A 26,823-nucleotide genomic window follows, 5' to 3' on the forward strand; every position below is an offset into this window, starting at 1 on the left:
GCATATTGATAACAAATGTTCATAAGAAAATTGAGAGTCACAGGATGCAAATTAGCTCCTACAATTCTCCACACCAAGGTCCTGATCTCAATTTCATCCAGTGACCAAGTGAGAAGGCAGCAGTGAGCAGGAAACAGCTGATTCCCAAGGGGGAGGGGGGCAGGGGCAAGAGAGAATCTTATGCTCAAAGCCAAAATGATAAATATACTCCCTTTTAACCCTCCTGCTGCTTAGTAGGCCATATACACCATATAAGATTTTCAAAAGCAGACTATGATTTTACAATTGCATTTTTAAATAGCTCAGTGGGTCACTGAGCTGCATTTGGTTAATGATATTCAGGTAAAGCAAACTAAAATGTATTTAATAAATAAATGCTACTTTGGATCAGTAGCAATATCTTCCAGGCAAATATTACTGCACAGGAATTTTGCTCATTCAAAAATTACCCTTTACTCCTGAAAAAACCATCACACCAAAATATGGATCAAAAGTATGATGCTGTATTTTGTAGTTATGTTTTTAAATAATGTATATTTATCACAGTGCAATTTTAAAACTAAACTTTATGAAACTGGAAAATCATAATGAAGATACTGTACACCTCATACACAAAACACATCAGATTTAAAAATAATCACTGGAAATTTGCCAGCTAGATTTATTTCACAAAATTTCTTTAGTTCTACGAAAGTATTCAGAATTCTTGACTAAATTTAAGAAAAACTTAATTGGTTAAAATATATTAATGGTAGCTGGTTAATTTAAACATAACAAAATAACATTCTTGTCAGTCCTCATACTCAAAAATTCTCTACAACTTATTTAAATCCAGAACCTAAAAATCACATCCAACTGCAACCGGTTATAAAGTTGACTGAATGGGACATTTCTAAGAATAAAATATTTTAACGAGGATTATGGTTACCACAGTGGACTTAATATTTCCTACATCACATGAACTACCTCTCACATCTCTGATGCGATGCCCAATCAACATCTTAAAATGCCCCAAATAGAGATTAAACTAATAAATTCCTGAGGTTACATCACTTCCTGCCCGAAAAAACTAGCGTTTTGAACCAGTGAATCAGGAAACTAGAGTAAGTAAATATATGTCTGCAAATCAATAAAAAAAACAGAAATACGACCAAATTGCCATTGATGGAAAGGCAGTCTTACCACTTTAATTCAATATAGCAGATCGTAAATGCAGTACACTGCTATCAAATGCTGGAATAAGGCAGATTTATGACTCGACACTGGAGAGGGGAAAGGAAAGAACAGAGAGGGGAAAAAAAGGAAAGTGTATGTAATCATGCATGTATCACATGCATGAAATTTGGAATCACATTTGTGTGTAATAAAGAGATTTTCACATGCACACAAAAAAGTTGCATAAGCTCAATCATACTAACAGTATTCGTGGACAAATACTAACTGCCAGGAGGCTAAACAGTAGTAAAGAACAGGTTTATTATTCATCATAAATCATGAGATGTACTCTTTACTACCAGTGCACTCATTTAAGAAATATATGTAGCCAGTGAACAAACAATATTCCATCAGAACAAATTCCACAATACATTTGTCACTCAAACTAATTCAATATTCTGGGCATTCAACTCCAAAAGGTATGTGCATTTTTAAAGGCTTTGGAAACCATCATCATACCTTTGCCTTTTTTCGTCATCTTTCAGAACTTCGTAGATAGCTACCAACTGAAAATAAAAGAATCAAAATGTAAATTATGTTTAAAAAAAACTGAATATACAAAAAGGTAAAAATAAACTGACCAAAAGCTCCCTTACTTGTCTAAATTGAGTCTCTGCGTTTTCATCTTTGTTCTTGTCTGGATGTAAGATCAAAGACATTTTCCGATAAGCTTTTCTAATGTCTGTAGATGAAGCATCCTGCAAGAAATACAAAGTCGACTTTGTCAAAAAAAATTTTTTAAAAAGCTCCTAGCAGAATGTTATGATCGAGGAAGACAGCAGGCCAAGTGCAGCTCCTCGGGCAATGTAATTTGAGCAACACAAGGCATAGCCACGTTATGCACTCTGCTGCACATGACTAAATAGTCACTGGTTCGAACTTTTTCACTTCTCTGAACTGCCGCAACATAAAAAGGCAGTGTACTTTTTTTGCAAGCCTTCTGGATAAGGACTTTGTTCACACTGAAGAAAAAGTGCAGGGAGGCAGAGATGTAAAGTTAACATGATACTGTTCAGTAGGCATCTGTTCGCTTAGAGACAGAGACTTTTCTTGATTGTTCAACCTTTATATTGTGCAACTTATTTTGGAAAACAAATCGAACACCACTAAAGATCCCTTCATATTTCTAGCAGTGTTCTTCCCTTGTTTATTAGTCAAATAGTTTTTAACCTTTCAAATGGCTCACTTCAAAGCACTTGCCTTACTTTCTAACTCAAGTCAGCAATTAACAGATTTGCATATAATGCCTACAGAATGCAAATCAAATTATGCAAATAATATTGCACTTCAAAACGAGTTGTTGAGTGCAGAATGTTCGTTTTTGAATACAGTTTACTATACTGATCATGCAATTAAGAGTCATAATCTTAGCTATTTCTCCATACAATAATTCAAATTTATTTTGCATAAGCGCAATAACTCTTTCAGGAGTTTGAATCTTCCTTCAAACAATAGATTGACTGCTTAACATTCAAAACTATGATTTCCATCCATTTGTTTTTAACATTTCTCTTTCCAAAATCCTTGTTGAAGAACAGTACTAAAAGATTAAGGAATATCTTGCGAACACAAAGGCAATTCTTACTGTTCAGTAAAAAAAATGTGAGTTTCAAAAATAATTAAGAGAAAGACATTACCCAGAGACTTCTCAAGCTGCCGTCTAAAATTTCTATATCAATTCTGGAGACACAGATTAGTTGTTAAATTTGTAAATATCAGATGTATTAAATTTGTAAGATTTTATTTAAAAATTATTGCTGTATCTTGAACTTTAAAAATGCAATCCACAAGAATTTCAATTTATTGCATTAATAAATCAAACAAAATAAATACACACAACCCATATTCACTACTGTATCTTGTATCTACAGGAAATATGGGGATAGGAGCAGAGGTTCTACTAATATATTACTCATAATAATATACTGAGATATTTCAGATGTCAGCAACTCAATTGTGCATTTACAAAAAAAAATTAACAGGGAGCTATAAAAATGTGCCAGTTGAGGCTAAAAAAATTAAGTTAACTCATCGATATTTTAAGCATTGTAAAAATCAAAATGGCTGTAACCAATGTGAAAAATAGCCAATTCTTCAAAACATAATTTGGTTGGTTACTGTGCAGTCTAATGTGTACTAACAAATAGAAATACTGCATTTGCAAAAAGTAAAATCCATTCCGTGAAATATCATCAAAGAGCAGTATCGCTCCACTGCAGGTTGCTTGAATACAAGCTTGCAGCAAAGCAAGACAGACTGCTTTAGGTAGCAATTTACTGTAATTTACACTCACAGCAATAAACAGTTTAGTGCATTTTAAAAATTGTCCAGTTCACCAATACCAAGAACACAATTTATCATCAAATTTACATTGATCCTGACTAAAAAATTTAGAAAATTAATGCAATAAAGAGCAGTGTAAAATTACTCCTTACCATATTACCTTGAAGCATTAAATGAGAGTGATTAGAAAATACTTATGTATAAAATAATGTCCTGGAAAATAAATGAAGATTGCATGAGTAAATATTAATCAGATGGAGGAGCCAAGGACTGTATAGTTGATCCTCAAAATGGGCATTGTAATTCCCCATCAATTGGAGCGTGGGGGTGGGGGGGGGTAGAAGGAAGATGCTGAACAGAGCAACAGCCACTTTGTTAGGCTGACACCCTCTTGTGTAAGTCAAATCAGACAGCTCAAAAGCAGCATTGGTTGAGGCCTGAAAGCCTGTGCATCATCTTGGTGGAGGGAACGGAGGGAAAGGATTGCAGCAAGCACAAACGCTTTAAGTCAGCAGACAGATGCTCTTCAGGAATGCTTAATTAGGTTCAAATTTTGATTTGCCTTAATGTCCACAAATTGGAACAGAGTTCTTCCAAACAATTAATCTTAATAGTTAAGTGAGCCGAATTCCAAAATTGCAGTTTGAATAAAGGTATCTGACAGGAAAATGCGGCTTATTTTATGAACCGTGCATACTATGTGTACATATTTGCAATTAAAGTTGAAGTTGTGTTCAGTAAAAGGAACATCCACATTTTAAAAAAAAATTCAAATCTCAAAATGGACACTGTGAAGAATATGTTTTATATCACATTACTCCACAATTATGCACATGTGATATCTAGTGGCAAATTTAAATTGGTCATTCACTTCATGGGGGTTTGTTGGGCAATCCTGGGCACAAATTGGCTACCGGATTCACCTACAAACCACACAATGACTACACTTTACAATAAACCCTGTGAAGCTCTTTGATACTTCCTTCTGACCTAAAAGGCACTGTACCAAATGCAAGGATTAATATTATTAATTAAAAAAGCCTACATTTGATAAAATCAAACTCTGATTTAGATACTACATCTCAGCCCTGAAATTGTGCCTTAAAACCATCATCATAAAATATGCAGAATTTCAGAAAATTCTTAAACTCAGTCTGAATTTGGAAACCAGTTTTTTGCCATTTATTCACAAGATGCTTTTAATGCTTTCATGATTTATATGTTGTACTGATAGTGGCCTAGGGTTGAATTCTCAGGACAGCACAGACTAGAAACTGCATGTTTAATCCCTGGTCTTTGCTGAGTTAACTGACTTCAACTAGACTAGAAAGCATATGGGTATAAAATTGGTCTCGGTACCCCTAGGTTATGGATGGGGGGAGGAGAAGGGAAAAAATAACCTGGTCTGATCGCTATACAGAGACATCCTCTTTCATTGGAAGGTACACTTGGATGTTAGGACTCAATGGTGATAGGAACATTTGGCACCCTCCAATTATATCCTTCCTCGAATTGGATGCCCAAAACTGAATACAGTACCCCAAAGGAGGTCAGGTTAGCTCTTTACATAACTGAGCAGAACAGTACCCTCTTACATTTATATTCCATTCCACCTGCCTTATTAACAGTCTTCTACCCCTGCAAAATAGATTGTAATGATGTACAACAAGAACAGCTTGCATTCATATAGTGGGCTTCAAGTAGAATTACATTTTGTAGCACTGTAATGGTGAGGTAAGATGCTGAGAAAGGGATGGAGGGATGACCATAGGTGCAGTCGAAAAGGTAGTTTTCAGGTGGAATTTAAAGATAAAGGTGGAGGGATTGAGGCAGGGAGTTCCAGAGATAAGAGACATAGTAGCAGGAGTAGGTTCGGACACTGCAGCTCAGGCTCCCAGTTACTTATGGGAAGCACTTTGAGACCTTCTCCCGAAATTAAAGTTGCTGTATAAAATGTAAATTGTTGTTGTTCCTCACACTTTGCAATGTTAATCTACATCTGCTATGGTTCTACCTTACAACAACAACAAAATTACCTTTGTATAGCGCCTTTGACGTTGGGAGGACATGCCAAGGTGCTGGACAGACAGAGTTGTGGACCCGAGCTGACCCTGGAGAGGAAGGGGAGGTTGGAGATGGGGCGGTAGTTAGGGAGTAGAGAAGGGTCCAGGGAGTGTATTTTAAGGATAGGAGTGATGACGTTTTTTAAAGTGGTGGGACAGGGAGACGTTAACGATGTCAGTGAGTAGAGGGGCAAGAAGGTGGAGCTGGGAAGTAAGGAGGGGGGTAGGGATGGGGTCGAGGGAGCAGGTGGTGGGTTTCCTGCGGGTTATGGTGGTGATGAGAGGAGGGGGAGATGGGTTCAAAGGTGTGGAGGGGGTTGCAGTGGCAGAGGCAGCTGTGTGGATTCCCTCGATTTTGGATTACCTTAAACTGTATATGTCTTTGTATTTTTCACCCATTCTCTTTTCAATACAATAGCTTAGTATAATCCGCAAATTTAGATATAGTCCCCTCAATTCCTGCTTCAGGCAGGACATGTCCTTCAATGCTGAAATAGTTTGACAACATTCGAGGTCAAGGTTCACACAAGATTAATGCCCACTTGAAAGAGTGGGCAACTGATATCTGTGGAACTGTTCTTCAACGGAAGTGCTGTGGAAAGTGTGAAGAAAGATAGGTTTATTTTTGGTCAGCCAGGTGCCTTACACACACAGAAAACCAACACTTTGGTTAACAGTATCCAATCCAGACAATAGTTCTACATTTGCATGGGAATTTCTCTCATCTGGAATGGAGTGTGCACCCTTCTTACCTAGTCACGGGAAATACAGTGGAACCCCATTATAACATGGTGGTTGAGATCCATAAAATCCTAAAATTCTATAATGACATGACAGTTTCACTCATAGGATCACAGAGATAATAATTATAATCCTTGCATTTGATATAGCACCTTATGTATACAAGACATCTCAAAGCGCCTCACAGAATATACTGTAAAGTGAATTGACTGCATATTTTGTGGGCGATCACAGAGGTGTGAGGTCATATAGCGATTTAGAAGTGAGAGTGAGGATCTTGATAGCAACCCACTGGAAGATGGGAAGCCAAAATGGGAAGCTCCAAAGTGGAGCTTGGCAAGGAGTAAGTTCAATGCAGCTAAGGATGGAAAGGGGCAAATTTGGGATGAGGAGGAATGGAGGCTCATGTGATGTAAAAACACGGACATTAGTTTGGCTGAGTGTCCTGTTTTCTGCATTGTTTAATCAATGTAATTATATGTACAATAAACTCCTGATAACAGGACCCGGTCTTAACTTGTCATGACAATCTAAGATGCCATGCCTTCAATATCCCAGCCGCTTCCCATGCAAAATGTTAATAAGGGACTCATTTTACTGGTCACTCCACTTAACATGTAACTGGTTACAATCTAGGAATCCTTGTAAGTGCTTATTTCAGATAACTCACCCTATAAGATGGTGTCTTGCATCACAGAGGCCTCCCACCCTATCCTGTGACAAAATAGGGTGGGAGGCCATGGCGCGGCTCTCCAATAGACCAGAGCCTCTGCAAAACATGCACACTCAACCTCTGGTGAGTGTCCACACGAGTTACAGCACCTCCTTGGAGAACAGGAGGGCCTATGTCTAACTGGTCATTCCAAATAACTAGTCGCTGAGGCCGTTTTCCTTTGAGTGACATTATCAGGAGTTTGCTATATTTGTGGACAAACTTAAGTCCCACAAACAGCCATAACATGAATGACGAATTTCAGCTAGAGGATTGTTCGCCGGGTAAACTCTCTTCTCTTTCAATTAGTATCACAGGATCTTTAACGTCCACCTGAATTGGCAGACATCCTTGATTTAGTGTTGCATCCAAAGAATGGTACCTTTGACAGTACTCCTCCAGCACTGCACTGGAGTGACAACCTAGACTATGAGCTAAAAGTCCCATGAGTTCTATGACCTTCAACCTACATTGGCTCTTTCATGTCAAAAAAATATACAAAGAGGGGCTGAGAAATAAAACAAAGACTACCTTTTCAATGAATAGTCCACCACAAAATAATTTGATTAACAAACGCTTCAATCCTGTCCCATGTTTCATACATAGATGGATATTCAAAGCATGGGAATGGAGCATGTAGGGAGGGAGGTGGAAGCTGGAGGAGGAAGCATCCCAGTGGATCTTTTAGTAACATTGAATTCCATGATCTCCTTGTATTTCGGAGTTAGATGTGAGGGTTTAGGGCAGAAAATGGAGGCAGTGATTGGTGGTGAAGAGTAGCTTAGTGTTGTCCTTGACGTCCAGAGTGACCTGAGTAGAAAGAGGTTTTCACCTTGGTGAGAGACAGGCAGATATTTTTCTGGTGGTCCAGCTAGATTTAGCAATAGGCTGCAAGGACGGTTTATTGCTCACTTTAGTGAGCAAATTTGTGAATTCAGGGAGCTGAGGTAGTTGTTGTATTGGCAAAGGTGGGGGGGTGGGGACAGATAGGATGGAAGATGGTTCTGAATTCAGTGGGGATAGCAGGCATTGACATTGGTGAAGGTGGAGGAAAGACAGCCGTTAAATAGGTTGATGTCAATATTAAGGTCGGGGCAGGTGGAAGGCCAAAGGGAAAGAAGTTCAGAAGATGAGAGGGCATTGGAAAGAAAATGAGGGGGGGAGAGTTCTTTCCCCCCATGGGACACCCTTCCATTGAATGCCCTGGAGATCAGTTACAATAAAGGGAAAAAACTGTTGAAGGAAGAAAGGAGTCAATACCTTCAAGAGAAGGGATAGCACCAGCAAAGATGCAATTAGCTGAATGTTCTTCTGTACTTCAAAATGTTGTATGATGCTCATATCATCAATAAATAACAAAAATCTAATTTAGAAAAAGCTATTTTACTGCTTAAATTTTGAGCATTGTATAATAACTGATCAACAAGTTTAAATTTGCAGTTCAACAGTTCATTTTGACAATTTCTGTTAGATATAATTAATCAGGAATCATAGTCAGACACTTTTATCAGATTTGCTCAACATTTATAATCTGAAAATAGTTTCAAAATACAGTAGTTTCTCAATCATGCCCTTCTGAATCTAAAATCAAAATTCTTCACAATACTAGCTATAACACCAATTTTAGAAAAATCTTAAATTTGTCTAAACTCCACTCTAAATTTGGAAATTAGTTTCCACAGTCCCTTTGGGTACAAAAAAAGCTTCAAAATTAAGACTGAATTTAAGTATTTTCAAAAATTCTACATGATATTAAAATGTAAGACCATGGTCTTGAGGAAAGAGCAGGAGAAATGTCAGGCTTCTGATACTTAAAATGTCAGTGCAAGGAACCCAAATTTAATATACAACAGAAATGACAGAATCACTGAAGTACTCCCGGTAAACAACCACCATTACTGATGTTAATTCAACAACAGAATGGCACATTTAGACTGTGAAGTAATAATAATAAATCTTGCATTTGATATAGAGTCTTATCACGTCTTCAAGACGTCTCAAAGTGTTTCACAGAATATACTGCAAAATGAATGGACTGCATATTTTGTGGCTCAAATGTGGCAGCCAACTGCACACAGCAGTGTCCCACAATCAGTTGTGGATTGAGTGACCATTTTTTTTTGAAGGATTTATTCCCCCCCAGAAAAGCAATCCGCTAATCGACTAACAACCAGGTTACGGTGAACAGTGGCATTTGGAGTAAGGAAACTTGTCCAGCGTTGCGCCTTGCCGGGAATAGAATCCAGGTCTCTCCAGGTCGTCATTGATGTTATCATTGTGGCTGGAATCAAAACAATCTATTCTGCTTTGAGCCCATATCAAACTAAGCCTTGAGCTACAATACAGTAGGAAACATGAAAAAGACCACTTGGTAAAGTCAACCAAACAAAGCTCTTGGTCTCCACTAGCATTACTACTTACAAAGTAGCACAAACTGGGATTTGCACATGCCATGTGAAGTGATCACATTGGGATGCACAAGCATCATGTACATGTGCAACTTTAAAAAAAAGCAAACCAGTATTTTTAAAACGACATCATGTAGAAATATGAAGAACACCCCCATCATCAGTGCTTATCCCCGGGCAGGGTTGGCCAGGCAGGTGTAAATTAAATGCAGTAAATCCTCCCAGCTGGTTGTCCTTTTTCGCAGCTAGTTCCTTCATTTAAAATAATTACGTTCACCATTCTTTCTCCCTCAACCCCTCTGCTATCAGAAATAGTTAATAAGAATAAAAATGTTTATGTAACATCGTTTTTTTAAAAATAAGCAAAAGGGTCCTTATGCTGTGTGCTTTAGCACTGTACATGTTAAAACTGCGTGCCAACTATAAAAAAAAGTTCCTGTAGTCTTTCAAAAGTTTCATCTTTCAAAATTTCTTTTAATTCCAGATTTTTATTGGACCTTCGAAAACAGTCATTTTACTGGTGAAATCATTAACAAGGAAAATGGCGAATTATAGGATACAATCTTACAAAATACTGACCTAACTACTGATACGGGTGATTGCGGGTGCCATGAGAGGGATACAAGAACAGTCATCACACTTGCCAGTAATTTTCTGTGAAGCACTTAAAACAGTTTTGACCAATAAGGTGTTATAAAAATGCACATTCTTTCTTAGCTGTCCAACGTAGCACTGCCATAGTTATCCAGCAGCAAGTCAAAGCTCCAGGTCCTGTGCTGATCAGCCAGTCTCCATTCAGAGAAGCAGCTGTTGTAACAACTGGCCTCACTATTCAAGCAATGAGGGAGGAGACAAACAGTCAGCTAAAGTTTCTGCATCCAATAACCCATGTCCGGAAAGTGCATGGATTAACTACAGGTGACAACATGATCACGTTCAATTCTGATTTCCTCATAAGCAAATAGCTAGATGCTAATCATCGTTTGTGCTCACAAATTAAGGATGGCCCATTGGTTAAGGTATTTGAGCAGTTATAATGAACATCTCCCAGAAAGAGAGTGAAAATTGGCAAAAGTAAACAGGGCACTTTCTTTGAAATCCAAAAAATGACTTAACATATCGCATGCCACAAACATGATTACATTGCGTGTCAATCTCCGCAATGACTGCTCAGGGTGCTGATATTCAGAAAATTTTGAAAGATACAACTTGCAATTATATAGTGCCTTCACGCAGGTTAGGGTGCCAGAGTGCTGGACAGTTGCAGAGTCTGACAACAAGCCAGGGGGAAGGGGGGGGGGGGAGGGAGGTGACCATAAGCACGATCAAAAATGAAGGTCTTTAGGCAGGATTTGAAGGTGGAGAGGGAGGCAGAGGGATTGAGGGAGAGTTCCAGAATTTTTGGGCGTAGTGGCTGAAGGCACGGCCAACCGATGGTGGAGCGGAGGCAGTGAGCGACAAATAGGAGGCCGGAGCCGGATAAGCTGAGACAGCGGGTGATGGAGTGGGGGGTAAGCAGGTTGGATAGGTAAGGAAGTGCGAGAGCATGAAAGCATTTGAAAACGATTGCAGATCTTGAAATCAATCTGTTTGGTAATTGGGAGCCAGGCAAGGACTGTTGTGATACAGGGTACAGAGTTTTGTGTGGGAGTATCCAGGCAACGGAGTTTTCAGATTAATTGAATTTTGTGTGTGGTGGAGCTAGGGAAACCAGCGAGGAGGCATTGGAATAGTCCAGCCGGGAAGTGACGAAGATGTGGATTTCGGCTGCGTTTGTTGTGAGGTACAGACGGAGGAGGGCAATGTGGTGGAGGTAGAAAGAAGTGGTCCTGGCCAGAGAATGTGGGGTAGAAAGGAAAGCTGTGGATTGAACCTGATGTCTAAGTTGCACACGGGTTCGGTGAGTCTGAGAGAAAGCCCAGGGAGGTTGAGTTCAGAAACGCAGGAAAGAAGACATTGATGGAAGCCAAAAAAGTATGGCTTCCATCTTGCCGACATTCAGGCTGCAGGAAGTTTGCACTCATCCAGGCCATGATGTCCGTCAAATAAGCTGACAGGACTGGGTGTTCGCAGCTGGAGGAGGAGAAGGCAGAGACAGGAGGAAAAAAGTTTATAATTGGGTTTGGATTATTGCTATGCTGTTTTTTTTCCTTCTTCTGAAAGAATATTTGATTACCAGTTCGAATACCTCAACTAGCCTTTTCAGACTGAGGGAAAATAAAACAATCTACACATCCTGCTTCTGATAATCACTGTTGGAAAGAGTGCATGTTAGGACACTGAGTGAAAACAGGATCGTACTCAACTATGTTGTCTACGTAGTTAAATAATCTGCCAACATTCATTGGGTTTCCGCATGAGTAATAGCCAATTTGGCAAAATACAAGGGAGTTGTTAAAACCCCTGGAACCGTATCCCTCCAAGAGCACAGTAAAAGAGTAAATTGGCAAAAATATAGCTATAGAACCATCAGTGTTCTGATGTGATTTTGTTCTCTTTGTATTGAGACAGGTAGGAATTTATGTGATTTCAGAACACAAATTACTAGAATAATTAATTATTAGTATTTGGCCCGAGCAGTGAATTAAGTTATGATCTATTATCCAGTAGCTAGTACAGAGTATAATTATTCAATTGGTGGCAGGTAAAATTAGTAATAATAATGTTCTATTTTTTTACCTAAGAGTAGACGTCTCGATCTTAATTACTTTATTACTGTAATGCTACTGTGACCAAAACAAAGCCCCCTCAATCAAGTGTAATGGAGTTGGGATTGGAGATTTACCAATAGAGCTGCTTTGCAATAGTAAGGAATTCCATATCTTAATTGTCAGGATATTGCAATTTCTTTTAGAACAATTTAGTAACATCTAATCTGGTATATCTTACCAGTTTTTTCAGATTTGTGATATATTTGTAAGCAAGGTTAAAAATAACTGGGAGCCAGAAACTTTTTTAAACACAAAATCCATTGAGGAATCGTTTATTTACCAAGCTTACGGATGCCCACAATACAAAACATGCACACAAAAACACAGTAACACTACAGAAGACCAGTGCTGTGGGAGAATATTTTGAAAAATATGACTCCTTACCAAATTTTAAAGTTAAAGGTCATAGTTTGAAGAGGCAAATCTGACAGCAGTCACAAAAAGCAACTCAAAGGCAAAGTACTAGAAAACTAAATAAACAGATGAGAAATTGCACATTTCTATGGTCTATTACCAACTTGTTACATAATTTAGGCTTTCAACCTTCTTATTTTAGTGATTATAATACATGCACGTTTGACATTACAAGAATTATTGAGGTAATAAAAACCGCAACAAATTGTAAAATTTTAAGAAGACCAACTTTATGCACTTGAGAAGTCTTGTTAGAGTGAGCCTGGCAGGTTTAAATATGGCTTGGGGAATAGAAGAACTATGGCGTTCCTTCAAGGAGGTAATTCTGAACGCAATGGACCAATGCAAAGCAAAAGTTACCGAACTCCAAAGGCACTCCCATTTGGTTTGACGGTGCCACTAAGCAACTCATAAAAACAGGAAACAAAGGCACTTAAGGCCACGAAGGAAAATGGCACAGAATTAAGATGGATTCATTATCAAAGGAATGCCAGGATTGTTAAAAAAAGTCATCAGAATGACAAAGAAATATTTTGAATTGAACATGAGAGATGTGAAGAATAACAAAACATTTTAGTTACATTAACAGAAAAAGAAAAACGAGGGATGGAATAGGACCACCAAAGGTGGGATCGGGTGAGGACACGACAAACTATGCTACATAGGCTGTAAAAGTGGTAAATACGTTTTTTTCCCTCAGATTTTGCTAAGGAGGATACAGGGAACTCATTTGATCTGGAAAGGAAACTCAAAGGTATAGCAGAGGTAAGTCGTGACACAATTCACATCATTACCAGTATGGTTGCCAAACAGTTTCACAAAACTTAAGATAAATAAATCTCAGAAGCCTGATAAATTGCATCCGAGGATCCTCAAGTAAGGGAAGAAGTTGCAGGAACATTGGCATAAATTCCAGAAATCATTGAATACTGGAAAGGTGCCTGGGGCCTGGAAAAGGGCAGTTGTTACTATTTTTTTTAAAAATGGTAGCAAAAGCGACCAGGGAAACTACAGGCTATTGAATTTGACATCCATTGTGGGTAACATTACAGAGATATCATGCAGCATATGAACAGAAATAAAATAAAAAAAGAGAGCCAATATGGGTTCATAAAGGGGTGTTTTTTGCCAATATAATTAACTGGTTTTCTTTGATGATGTGACAAAGAAGTTTTTAATATTTTTAAGAAAACTTACAATACCAATTTTGCAAGTTAAGAAATCACATTTTACGTTGGCAGAGCCATCTGAATTCTGTTTTAAAAAGTTTCTGGGTTATGCGAGGATTAAAAAGGCCCAGAAAGCAGATTTCCCTATGCATTACTGGAATTCAATCAAATAACGTGTAATGAAGAATTAATCTATCAGTTTACCCAACAAAAAGTAAAAATGTTGCTGTGAATTTTGATATATGTCAATTGTTTCTTTAAATGTAAAATGAAATCTCTGTTGGAGCACCAGAAATGTTAGACATAAATATTAACAAACACTGACTGTGACCTGGACTAAGGTCTACAGATCACAAAATACATACAAAGTGGAAAATTAACAAAAGATTTACATTGCCAGAAACTGAGGTCTGGGCCTAGGGATTGTAACCATAAAGCAAAGAGCAGAGCCAAACCATAGAGCTCCTAGTAAAAAAAAGATCAAGCTTGCAAGGCAAAATCTACCAACTAAGCTGCTGCATTACATAAGAATATTTCTTAGAGAACATCTATAACAATTAGAAAGGAACATTAGTGATTAGGAACACATATGTGCTATTTCTAAATTATCATCAACTTCTCGAATCGTCGCAATTTAGTTTGGAAACTGCTTTGATCTTTCCAGTTACAAAGATTTTGATACATCTGTGGAAAATACGTTTCCACACTTTTTTCAGTGGGATTGTAGGAGGATGAAAAAACATAGAAAGTATTATTTGGGAATGCTAGATTTTTCAATCTAGCTCAGAACCAGAACGTACTTTTAGTAACATTAATGCTAAATGCAGGATATTCTTCACACTCATAAGAATATGCACTAATTAAAAATCAGTGGAACTTTTCAAACAATGCCAAAGTGAGACAGCTCCTTTTTGCTCTTCGCAACCTAATCATCAGTGTCATGGTACTCATCAACCAAAGGACATGCAAGCTCCACAGCACTGCCATCAAGTGGTTAGTCAGGATGTCACAACTGATATCTTTTGCTCCTGGTATTCCTATAGCTTTCACTTCAAATATGCAACCAATTGCATTGTAAGAAAAAAAATTAATTTCCCTCTTTGAAAACAAATTAATAAAAGACAAAGGGAATGAATTAATGACAAAGTAACAGAAAATATATTATATATTATATATATGCCAGAAAGGTAGACCCATTTAGGTTTAGGTTTGTGTTAAAATCATCATGTTATCACTGTATGATACTAAATATTATAAAGTACATCCCACCCCAGAGAATAAATTGTACATTTGTAAACATATCTTATAACATAATTTAAATCCTTCAAACCAATTAATTTGACGTCAATTAACTTGTCTTCCAATTAAATTAATCACTGTAACATGGTGCACGTATTTCTCATGTGGCCTCCAGACAAGTGGTTTATGCTTCCCATATGCAACTGAAAACTTTTGCAATGCTTTAAATTAAGTAATAATGCATGCAACCAAGTGCAATCCAACGTGCATCAGTGTCAATCAAAGATGTATCACTCAACAACCACAATGACATTTTCAAAAAGGGTGATAAAGCTAATGCAGGAAACTACAGGCCAGTCATTTTAACGTTGGTTGTGGGCAAGGTATTAGAATCTATAATAAAAGTTGAAGCAAGTAGTCATCTAGAGAACATGAAGGATAATTAAGAACAGCCAGCATGGATTTACAAAAAGGTCATGCTAGTCCAACTTTATTAAATTCTTTGAAGATGTAACTGATAAAGTGCTGAGGGAAATGCAGTGGACGTACTGTATCTGGATTTTCAGGAGGCCTTTGATAAAGTGCCCCGTGATTGGCTTGTGACTAAAATAGGGGGCATGTGAAATCATGGGAGAGGTAGCAGAATGGATTAAAAATGGTTAGGAAACCTAAAGCAACGTGTAGAAGTTAAGGGTATCTATATATATATATATATATATATATATATTTATACAAAGTACACATATACACTGTATATAATTGATTTGGATTCAGGTATAAGAGATGGTGTCAAAATTTGGAGATGACACCAAGCTTGGGTTTGGTGTCATCTGCACTATAAAGAGGATAATGATTTCTTCCACCTCTGACGCATCACCCATCTCCGCCAATATCTCACTCCAAAAGCCGCCGAAACCCTGGTCCATGCCTTTATCACCTCTCAGCTAGACTATTCAAACGCCCTCCTCGCTGGTCTCCCCTCCACTACCATTCATAAAATCCAGGTCATCCAGAACTCTGCCGCCCGCATTCTTACCCGCAACAAAATCCGTTCCCCGATTACTCCAGTCCTTGCCAGACTGCACTGGCTGCCTGTCCCAGAGAGGATCGACTTCAAGGTCTCCTCACTCTTGTCTTCAAATCCCTCCACTCCTCTGCACCCCCTTACCTCTCTGACCTCCTCTCTCCTCACAACAGTGCCCGTTGCCTTCGTTCCACCAGGTCTGGCCTCCTCCTTGTCCCCCGAATTCTCCACTCCACCATCGGCGGCCGTGCCTTCAGCCACTATGCCCCAAGGTTCTGGAACTCCCTTCCTCACTCCCTTCGCCTCACTCCCTCTCTTCCTATTTTCAGGTCTCTGCTGAAGAACTTTCTTTTCGACCGCGCCTTTGGTTATCTTCCTCTCCCTCCCCTGGCTCGGCCCCGGAATCCGTGACTGTAAAGCGCTCTGAGACGCCGTCCGGCATGGAGCGCGCTATGTAAATCCAAGTTGTTGTTATAAGAACGATGGAAAGAGTCCAGTGTAGGTTTACGAGGACGATACCACACATCGCAGCTTACTGCTTTCAGTATAGACTGGATAGGTTTAGGCCTTTTTTCACTAAAGAATGTTTAAAGGAGGACCTAACAGAAGTTTAAAATTATAAAATAATAATACTTGCAAGAATAATACTTTTCACCAGAGGGTAATGAGTTTGGGGAACTCACTGCCTGACGTGGTGGTTGAATCAGACAGTATAGACGCATTCATGGAGTCCTGTAGCTCAGTGGTTAGAGCACTCGCTTTGCAAGCGAGAGACCTGAGTTCAATTCCAGGCAGAGGGCAAAACCTTGGGCAAGTTTCCTTACTCCACACGCCTAATAATAATCCCTCCAAAACAAAAAACAATAATAAATTGGTCATTTATAATCTATGACCGTTTGTGGGACATTGCTGTGCGCAATTGGCTGCCGCGTTCGCCCACAAATATACAGTCAATTCACTTTACAGTGTGTTCTGTGAAGCGCTTTGGGACGTCCTCCCGACATGAAAAGCGCTATATCAAATGCAAGGATTATTATTATAAGATAAAGCCAGACCTTCACACAAGAGAGAGGGAAATAGAAGAGAATGAGTGAAGACTCATGTGGAGCTTATACACCAATATGGACTGGTTGGGCTGAGTTGCCTGTTTCTGTGCTGTATATTTTTTGTAAACTTTGTAAAATTTGCATGTATAGAGCCCGAACATTGTGGCAGACGAGGGGGGGGGGGAATGGTAGAGGAAGACAACCAAATGCACAGTCAAACTTTACAAAATGGGAGAGGGAGATTGCATGGCAGAGGGATTTAGAAAAAGTCTCAAGAGAGCTGGGTAAAATTGCTGAAAGCTCAGCAAGATGGGAGCTGTCATGAAGTAGGCCAGAGTTGGCAGAGTGGAGGAGTGCATAAGGGAATGGGACTGCAGAGAGTGGGACTCAAAGAGAGGGGTTCAGACAAGGGTATGGGAGGCATTTAAAATGTTAGAACAAAGTTAATTTGTAAGGCAGTCAGTGGAGTCTTAGAAAGATGGATTTGGTGAGCCTGGTTTGGAAAAGGATATGGAGTGCAGAGTTTCCAATGATCTGTAGCTTGTGGAGGGTTGAGCTGGGAAGACTGGCTGGCTGGACCAAACAGGGAGTGTGCCAGAAAACTATTCAAACCAGAGCATTTGTCCAGCATTATTCTTCGTTTTTCTCCAAATAATCATTTGTGTGTGAATGTAAATATATCAACAGAATTCATACTTAAGATGAACTCATCTATGACATAACCTACTATTTCAGACTTTCTATAATAAATTTACTGTAAATTTAGCCATTAGAAATTATTTGCTTATGCTGCCCTGATCTCACTGAGCTTATCTGGTACAAGTACATAGAGATTTTGAAATCCAGAGAAATTACTATGGAAACTTGGTAACAAGATCAATAACCTTTGAATATTTATTCACAATTACGAAATCCTGAAGCTCTATACTGAAATATTTATCCAAATAGATTTTGAGGTTTAAGACATTAAAGTATCAATCCAAATCTAGGATGTATACTAATTAATTCATTGGAATTCCTTGGCAGTCCAATAAACCAATATGGTCTGTGGCTACTTTGCTAAATTGGAGATTAAACTGATCAGATTACTGATAAATTTTATTTTGCATTTTTTTAGATGCTCAAATTTCCATTTATAAAAAGAGGGAAGGAATCATGAGTCTAGATCTGTGTACTGTTTTTAAAAACGCAAAAAGGAATTTTTTTCTATTTCTTGGGAAAAGCTATGCGATGATTATTAATGATAATACTGAAGAGAACTATACATTTAACTTAAAAGCATTTTACCAAAGATTATAGATCATTGTCAAAGGATTAAAATTTTACAATATACCGAGTCTCAAATTGGGCACTAATGCACCTACGTTTTTGAGTTGCCACCTAAAATTGCTCATTTAGTTGCTACTAGGCTTTGGCGTATGGTAATTGGTGACATTTCAAATGACTTTGCTCCAAAAAAGGACAACCTTGCTCCAAACATAGATTACTTACATTATACCTGTAATTCTCATTTTACAAATGGGATCTTCACGTATAAAATGAGCAATTCCTCATGCTCTAAACCTGAGAGAAAAAAGATAAATTAGGCCTCTCTCGTCTTCTTTAAACACTTAGATCCCATTTTCCCTTAACAATGTGCACAATCAGACACATAACAGTGCATAATCGCAGAGGGAGTCTATTTTTTTTAATCAACTCTAACATAGATGGAGAAATGTGTAGAGGACATTGCTTCCATTATTTGTACAAAAATGTACAAAATTGTGTTAATTCCATCAAAAGGGATCAATCTTCATAACTGGGCCATCATAAGATCAGTGTATAATAAACTAACAGTGCGCTATTTAGGGCATTCTGCCTTTAAAATGATATTAGTGTGATATTAATGCGTTTCAGAGAGGGGCCAGAAAAGAGCAAAGTTGATTCCCGGAACATGTGAACTGTTAAGAGGTACAGAATGCTAGAGAAAATTGAGGGAGGAAATATAATGCAGGAATTTAAGATACTGAAAAGTATTGATTAATATATAGATTATTTGACTTATGAGCACAGAACTGGAATGCAAGAAATAACTGGCATTTACATAGCACCCTTCGCACAGGGTAGCATCTTGGAGCACTTAACAATGGCAGAGCCTGAAGCCGAGGAGGGAAGGGGGAACGCGGGGGTTTAAACCGCAAGCACGGCCGGAGAGGAAGGTCTTCAGGCATGTTCTGAAAATGGGGAAGGAGGGAGAGTGTTCCACAGTTTCAGAGCTTAGTGGTTGAAAGTACAGCCGCTTATGGTGGAGTGTAGGGGCTAAGCAGGAGGGCAGTGCCAGCCGCATGGAGGTGGCGGGTAGTGGAGTGGAGAGGTCAGATAGGCAGGGAGATGCCAGGGCATGAAGCAATTTGTAGACTAATGCCACAATCTTGAAGTCAATCCGTACTGGGATAGGGATTCAATGGCGCCTTACAAGGACTGGTATGATAGGATCATGGTGTTTCGAGGGGTTGAGGATACAGGCGGTGGAGTTTTGAATCAGTTGGATTTTGTGGACAGTGGAACTAGGCAGACCAGCAAAAAGGGTATTGGAATAGTCGAGGCAGGAAATGATGAAAGTATGGACAAGAGTTTCGGCTATGCTGGGTGTGAGGTACAGTTGGAGGTAAAATACACAGATTTGAGTCTTCAAGCAAGACCACAAATTATAGCCTCAGAGTCAGAAGGTTGTGGGTTTAAGCTTCGTGTGACATAGGACTCAGGCTGGATTGACTCTCGTGCATTCACCCCAGTTTACCTGCAAATTACTCTTTTTAAGATATCCATCTAGTTCCTCCTGAAAGCTAATAGGGTTTTTGCCTCGACCACTACACCTGGTAAAGTATTCCACATCTAAACACCTGCACGTTTGTGCTGGTGTGTGCGTGTATATAATCTTCCCTCTCATTCATTAAATATCTTAAAATTAATACCAATAAGGTGCTATATCAGCTCTCAATTTAATTATAGAGCTGGAGAATCCAATAACCTATCAAATGCTTCTGTATATGTCGTCAAGAAATACAAAAATATATTTTTCTTGGTTTGGTCAAGCTTGCACCCTTTTCAATGCAGGGCTGAGGGTGCGCTGCATTGTTGGAGGTGCCATCCTTCAGATGAAATACTAAACCAAGTCCCGTCTGTCTGCGTGGCACTATTCGAAAAGAGTTTCTCCCAGTGTCCAGGCTAACAAGCCCCTAAATAAAAAAAATGGTCACTCACTCCATGGCTACTGGTGGGATATTGCACATAAATCTGCTGCCACATACGCCCCAAAATACAGTCACACACCACTGTACAGTATATTTTGTGAAGTGCTTTGAAACACATATAAGGTGCTATATCAAGTGCAATGATGATGATGATTATTATTATAATAAATAACATTGGTCACTCACTCCATGATTGGTTGTGGGACAATGCTGTGCATAAATTGGCCACCAGGTTCGCCCACAAAATACACATAGCTGCACACTTTACAGTATATTATGTGAAGCGGTTTGAGACAGCTCAACGACAGCACATCATTAAATGCAAGAATGATTTATTATAAATTCTTTAATAGGAAAAAAATTACAATTGCCTTCCCCTTCAAAATCCAAGGAAGTTTTAGTAACAGAAAAAGAAACACCAGGCAGAATTTCCTATCAACAGAAACAACTTACTTGCTGGAAAACATAGAAATGTAGGCACGGTGAAAGAGGTAGGTTGGAGAAAAATCACAGAGGTAGGGTGTTGCGAGCACAAGTGAGTATTTGCAGTTGAAACTGAAAATCTTGAAATCTATCTGCAGTGAGCCACAGAAGGCCAGTGGGGTTGATGGACATGCAAAGCTGTTGCTGGTAAGAATGGGAGTGGCCAAGTCTTGGATCAGCTGGAGTTTGTCGCTAATTCAAACCACAGAAACTTACAGTTTGGGAGAAGGCCATTTCAGCCTATTGTTCGAAACACCAATTCATTCACCTCAACTTACCCGCCTTTTAGAAATGTTCACATTTGGTAGAGATTTGACTTTTTTTAAAAAAAAGGAGGCACCAATATGAAAGACATTATATTTGTATATACTGGGAAATGTTTTGAGCTCAAATTAAAATCAGGTCTCATTTATTCAGTTCTCACTGATAAAAGTTCTACAATCTTTTAGCTAGGATTTTATTATAGTAGCTCTCCAAATTATGGTTAAGATTTGTTTCTTGCAGAAAACTTCCCTTTTATTTGGCTGAATTTTCTCAACACTCTCATATTATTATATAATATAAAATATATACATGCACGCACTGTATAGAGCATGGAAACAACCTATTAAGATTATCAAGTTTCAAGTCTTTACAAAGGTTCAAATCCAACCCAGAGTCTCAACTGAATGGCTAGTGGTCACAGATCTACTTCACATGACTAAACCGGCGATCTCACTCAAAAGGAATACAGGAAGGCTAGTGTGAAAATTGACAACATATGGATTAGTAGAATTTTTTTTAAAAAACTACCACCATGCTTGAGAGTATCCAAACCAAACTGAGAATTCCATGCATCCCACCTACCCATGGTAATCCCAGAGATAAGATTGATGGAATAGAATGCACACTCACTTCCTGAAGAGGTGCATCCTGCTTACCCAATTCTGAAAAATATTAGGTGCAGGTTGGCAAGAGCCAAGCCTCGGGACCCCAGAGTGTGAGTTGAGGTACCGCTGGAGTATAACTGCATAACTTGCCATTGATATTACTGTCTGACAAGCTTTCCTGCTGCTTCTCCAGCTTGGACCAACCTACCAGTTAACTTGCAGAGTTAACAGGAGCTGAGAGGGATGACTCCCTGCCCCCAGTGAATGGTCTGCCTTTCAAGGTGATGTTATCTGCAGTATCCTAGAATACTGCAGACCGCCCCCCCCCCCCCCCCCGGCTCAGGAACCAGACTACTGAGACCACCGCAGAGGGCTGCCTCGATTTCAACATTCCGTTGTTACACATGTCACCTTGGAGCCAGTTCATCTCCAAGGAGACCCCGTTTACATTTCCCCCCCCCGCCTGCCTAGTGGATAACTAGTTGGTCATTCAACATCCGACAAGTGTGGGTTTGCGCCCTCACTAAGTGGATGGTAGGTACCCGGAACATCTGCGAGCTTCCCGGTGGGCAACACATCTCAGAATGAAATGCGCGACAGCATTGCCACAATCTTCCAGTCCGCAGCTCGGGCACACATCCCTTCCCATTGAGCGATGGTTCCATCAACTGGAGTGGCGGATTTTAAGCAGGAGATGCGCGCCTCTCTGCAGGCCAATAGATTCCAGGTGCTCCACTTTGCATCTGGCGATACTGGATGTTGTTTGGAAAAAAATCTTCATTTCAAAGTATTAGCATCCTAAATCATGATGAGCGAACACAACATTCACAAAAATAACGTACTTGCTTTACTTTTTGGACTCAGTTTACATTACATCTCTTTGGTGGTTCCCTCTTCATCCTGTTTTTAATTCCATCCAATCCACCCCTAACAGCAGACCAGTTACTGGGTGCAGGGACTCTATCCACTCAGCTTCTGTTAACCCTACAAGCCAAAGCTCTGATGGATAGGCTAGTCCGAGCTGGACAAGCAGCAGGAAGGTTACACAAGCCATCCCCACCCCATGTCTGTCTGTACCAGCTACTTATCCCCAGCGAAGTCAACATTAAGATCTTCATCCTTACCTTCAAATGCCTCTAATGGCCTTCCCCACTCTCCTACAATTTCCTGTGGTCCTACTTCCAACTACTTCACCAACTCAGTCAGTTTCATGTCTCTCACTCGTTCCACTTATTATTGTGGGGAGTGCTTTTCAGCCATTTCTCCTCCCCTCCACACACTTTCTGGAACCCGCTTCTCATATCTCTGTCTTCCTCCCTACTTTCAAAACCTTTATGACTGCACTTATAGTCACTCCATCACGATCCTCCTAGTTCGGGCTCCCAAACTGTCTCTATAAAGTGCTTCAAAACATTCTTATACTGCACAGTAAACCCACCAAGCATGGCAGTGTACGTTTATAAATATCTAATCGATACATTTGTCTGTAAATTGTTGGTCAAGAACTGGTAAAGACTACTCAGAGGATAAACCAGATTTTGTCAATATTGAAAAAAATAAAGCTTGACCATTCATTTCAATAAAGATGGCAAACAACTTACACAAAAGTTACAGTTCTTAAGAGTTCTTATAAAATCTGCAAAAGTTTTCATTCATATGTTAAACTGTATACTTACAAACACCACTTTCAAATTGTGTTTACAATCACTTCCCCCCTCCCTCTCCCCCCGGCTCGGGGTCAGACTTCGCCACTGTTAAGCGCTGTGGGATGCTACCCGGCGTAAAAAGCACTACATAAATGCAAATTGTTGTTGTACAAACAACAGACAGCAATTGTTTGGAAGGAACTGTGCAAGACCTAATTCTATATTTGATTGCTTCAATTAGAGTCAACATATGAAGAGTACAAACTGTTCTGAAACTAAGATAAGATCAATCACTTGACTGCAATAAGAGTATAGTTTGCCAAATGTCAAACAACAATTTGTATTTACATAGCAAATGTGAGTTCTTGCCTTTAATTTTATCTTAAGATGGGCCTCCTTGCTCTGTATGGTTCAACAACAACTTGGATTTATATAGCATCGTCCACGCAGGACGGCGTCTCAGAGCGCTTTATAGTAACGGATCTCGGGGCCGAGCCAGGGGGATGGGGAAGAAGGTGACCAAAGGTGCAGTCGAAGAGAAAGGTCTTTAGCAGGGACCTGAAAATAGGAAGAGAAGGAGCGAGGCGAATGGAGCGAGGAAGGGAATTCCAGAGCCTCGGGGCATAGTGGCTGAAGGCACGGCCGCCGAGGGTGGAGCGGTGGACTCGGGGGATGAGGAGGAGGCCAGATCTGGAGGAACAAAGACAACGGGTACTGTTTTGAGGAGAGAGGAAGTCAGAGGGGTAGGGGGATGCAGAGGAGTGGAGAGATTTGAATACAAGGGTGAGGATCTTGAAGTCGATCCTCTCTGGGACAGGCAGCCAGTGCAGTCTGGCAAGGACTGGGGTAATCGGGGAGCAGAGTTTGGTGCGTTCAATTACAATAAGCAATGACTTTATCAATTGAATCATTAGGGGGAAATTTGGGGCTTCATTTTAACTAATTATGCAACACATTAGACTGTTTGAAAGAATTTAGAAACACCCTGAAGCAATCTCCACTATTTGCTAAAAGTAGCTCACCCTCTAGCCATCCTCCCCCAATCTAAGATATCAAAATTGCACCATACCACAGGCACAAGTGAGCACAGAAGTAAACACTGAACTGTACCACTAGGTCACTTCATGTTCTGAAGGGCTGACTGATCAAATACATTAATGATGGTGGATAACCTACATCATATAAACTATTTTCTGCATTAAAACTGCAACTTTCAGTACAAATTTACAATCAAATCATATACAATTGGGAAAACGGATCAGCATACTCCATCTAAAAACTTGAGAGAATAGGCGTCTCATAATGGCCGAGTGTATAATAGTCATACAGATAAGAACATTGTAAATAGGTCTATGCTGTTAGTTAATCGGGTAGTAAAATTGGTCTCAGCACCCCAACTTTAGGAGAGGAAAACTTGCTGTGGTTCCAACGTTTCATTTCAATCCCTATATAACTATCCCTGTAACTCTTCATTAGTATTACTATTACTCTTATTAACAATAATAATACTTGTATTTGATATAGCACCTTATCATGTTTGAGACTTCTCAAAGCACTTCACAGAATACATTGTAAAGTGAATTGACTGTATCTTTCCCCTGCTTTAAGGCAGGCATGTGTGGATGTTGATTGAGTATGTGACTGGGATTCAGCTGCGATACCCCCTGCAGTCAATTAGGCTGTTCAGTAACATTTAAGACTCACACATTCACAAAATTTACATTTTAGTGAAGTTCTGAAGAGTACCCCAGGGCTGTTTAACTGAAGTGCTAACTTGTACCTCAGAAGGAAAAGACTCAAATGGCTTCAATACGAATTTACATTTATATAACACCTTTCACCTCAGGAAGATGTCCCAAACACTTGCTGGCTTGGCATCTGAGATGGGGGTGTGAGCTAAGGGGGGGAATAGGTAGTCTCGAGACAGACCTTGAACTAAGTAAGGGAGGTAGCGAGTCAGAAGGACTCAGGAGAGGAAGGACAAGAAAATCAAGAAAAATATGACAAGTTCATAGGAGGAAAGTGAATAAATAGTTGAAATTTAAATATTTTCCAGAAAGTGACTGGTGAATATATTAAATAAATGACAGCGAGATCATGGAGGCTGATTGCATCTTGTTTAAGAGGGATGAGAGTTATTAGGCAAAAGAAATTGATCAAGGAGCATGAGGGTTATCGAAGATTTATTTTACTTTGACACTAGCCAGATGAAGCACAATCGTTGTTTTATCCTATATCTATGAAAATAACAACTTGGATTTTGATAGTGCCTTTACATGGAAGCACTGAAGGATTTTACAAAATGTAACCAATTGAAAATTAAGTGAATAAACTATGCCAGCCACAACTAATAAACAAGATGCACAGCCAATTAATTCTAATTTGCTGGCAAATTTGGATTAAAAAGGGAATATAAAACATGATGGAATCAGAAGGAAGACCATTTCTTTGAAATCACTTTACATCCACCTGAATGACAACAGATAAAAACCTAAAATTATCATCAAAGAATAGGGTGAACAATGGGAATAAATATTGTATATATTATACAAAGGATGAAAACTGAAACTGAAGAGATGTTCAGATTTGATATTCGTACTTTGGACTCCTTGAATCTTGATTTTGCAATGAAAGTGTCTGTGTTCAGAATTCTTAAGCAATTGTACAATATAATCGTAAACGCAATAAGCAAAGTAAAAGTTGTTGCTCAGAGATTACATCTTATTTTGGGATAAAAAGATTAAGTTACTCTGCAATAGAGGTCATCTTTCCATTCTTTGTTCTCCTCTAATGCGCTTTACTTCTCATCACTATGGAACAGACTTGCAACTCAAAAGGAATTTGCAGCAGCTTGAACGGTTTTTGAAAAAGCCAGAAAACATGGTTTATAATTACAGAAGATCTCAAAATAGTCAGTGGAATAGCACAACTTTAAATAGAGTCACAAACTTTTCATTGACTTCCAAACCATCAATCTGCCATATCTTAAAATAGACCAAAGCTTTGAAGTTTTAGGTACCCTTGGTAAAAGCATTTAGCAAGAAAAGCAGAATTCAAGCAATAATCCTTGAACACAGGCTTCTATATGATACAAGCATAAAATCCACTTTAATTGAATACCATGTCTAAAACTGAAGCTTCATTACTGGCTTAAGTCTTTTTCTTTCTGCCTTTTCATGATAAAAACACAGATAAAATTCAACGAACGGTAGCAGGACAAACTACCATCTGGTACCCCATTATTATGTGGTCATTCTTCATGTGTGAGCATAGGCGGGAAGTGTCAGCAGTCTAGACGACCATGAAAACACTACCACCAAGCCCATTGTTGGGCTAACCCCTCTCACATTTTTCAGCAATGGTCAAAGTACAGATTTATAGCACAGAAGGAAACCAATCGGCTCATTGAATCCATACTGGTGCTAGTTCTTCCGTTTGTTACTCCTAGCACTGTGCCTCCTTGGGACGGTAGGTGGAGGGAGGTAAGCACTCTCCTTGGAGCTGCACTGGCTCCAGAGCGACTCCAGTGGAATGTGGGAATCAAGTTAACCTTCTGTGGCAAGTTTT

General features: G+C 39.3%; 1 protein-coding gene across 1 annotated transcript in view; it reads right to left on the reverse strand.

Moving 5' to 3' along the window:
• dnajc1 (DnaJ (Hsp40) homolog, subfamily C, member 1) overlaps positions 1 to 26,823 on the reverse strand; it is a 110,890-nt gene that overhangs the window by 77,879 nt on the left and 6,188 nt on the right. Inside the window, exons 2-3 of the mRNA XM_042331904.1 lie at positions 1,812 to 1,913; positions 1,675 to 1,721 (exon numbers count right to left, since the gene is read on the reverse strand). Of these exons, the coding sequence (XP_042187838.1) occupies positions 1,675 to 1,721; positions 1,812 to 1,913 (149 nt within the window). The remainder of the gene's footprint in view (positions 1 to 1,674; positions 1,722 to 1,811; positions 1,914 to 26,823) is intronic.

Source organism: Callorhinchus milii, unplaced genomic scaffold (assembly GCF_018977255.1).
Source record: "Callorhinchus milii isolate IMCB2004 unplaced genomic scaffold, IMCB_Cmil_1.0 Scaffold2, whole genome shotgun sequence".
Classification (NCBI taxonomy): Eukaryota; Metazoa; Chordata; class Chondrichthyes; order Chimaeriformes; family Callorhinchidae; genus Callorhinchus; species Callorhinchus milii.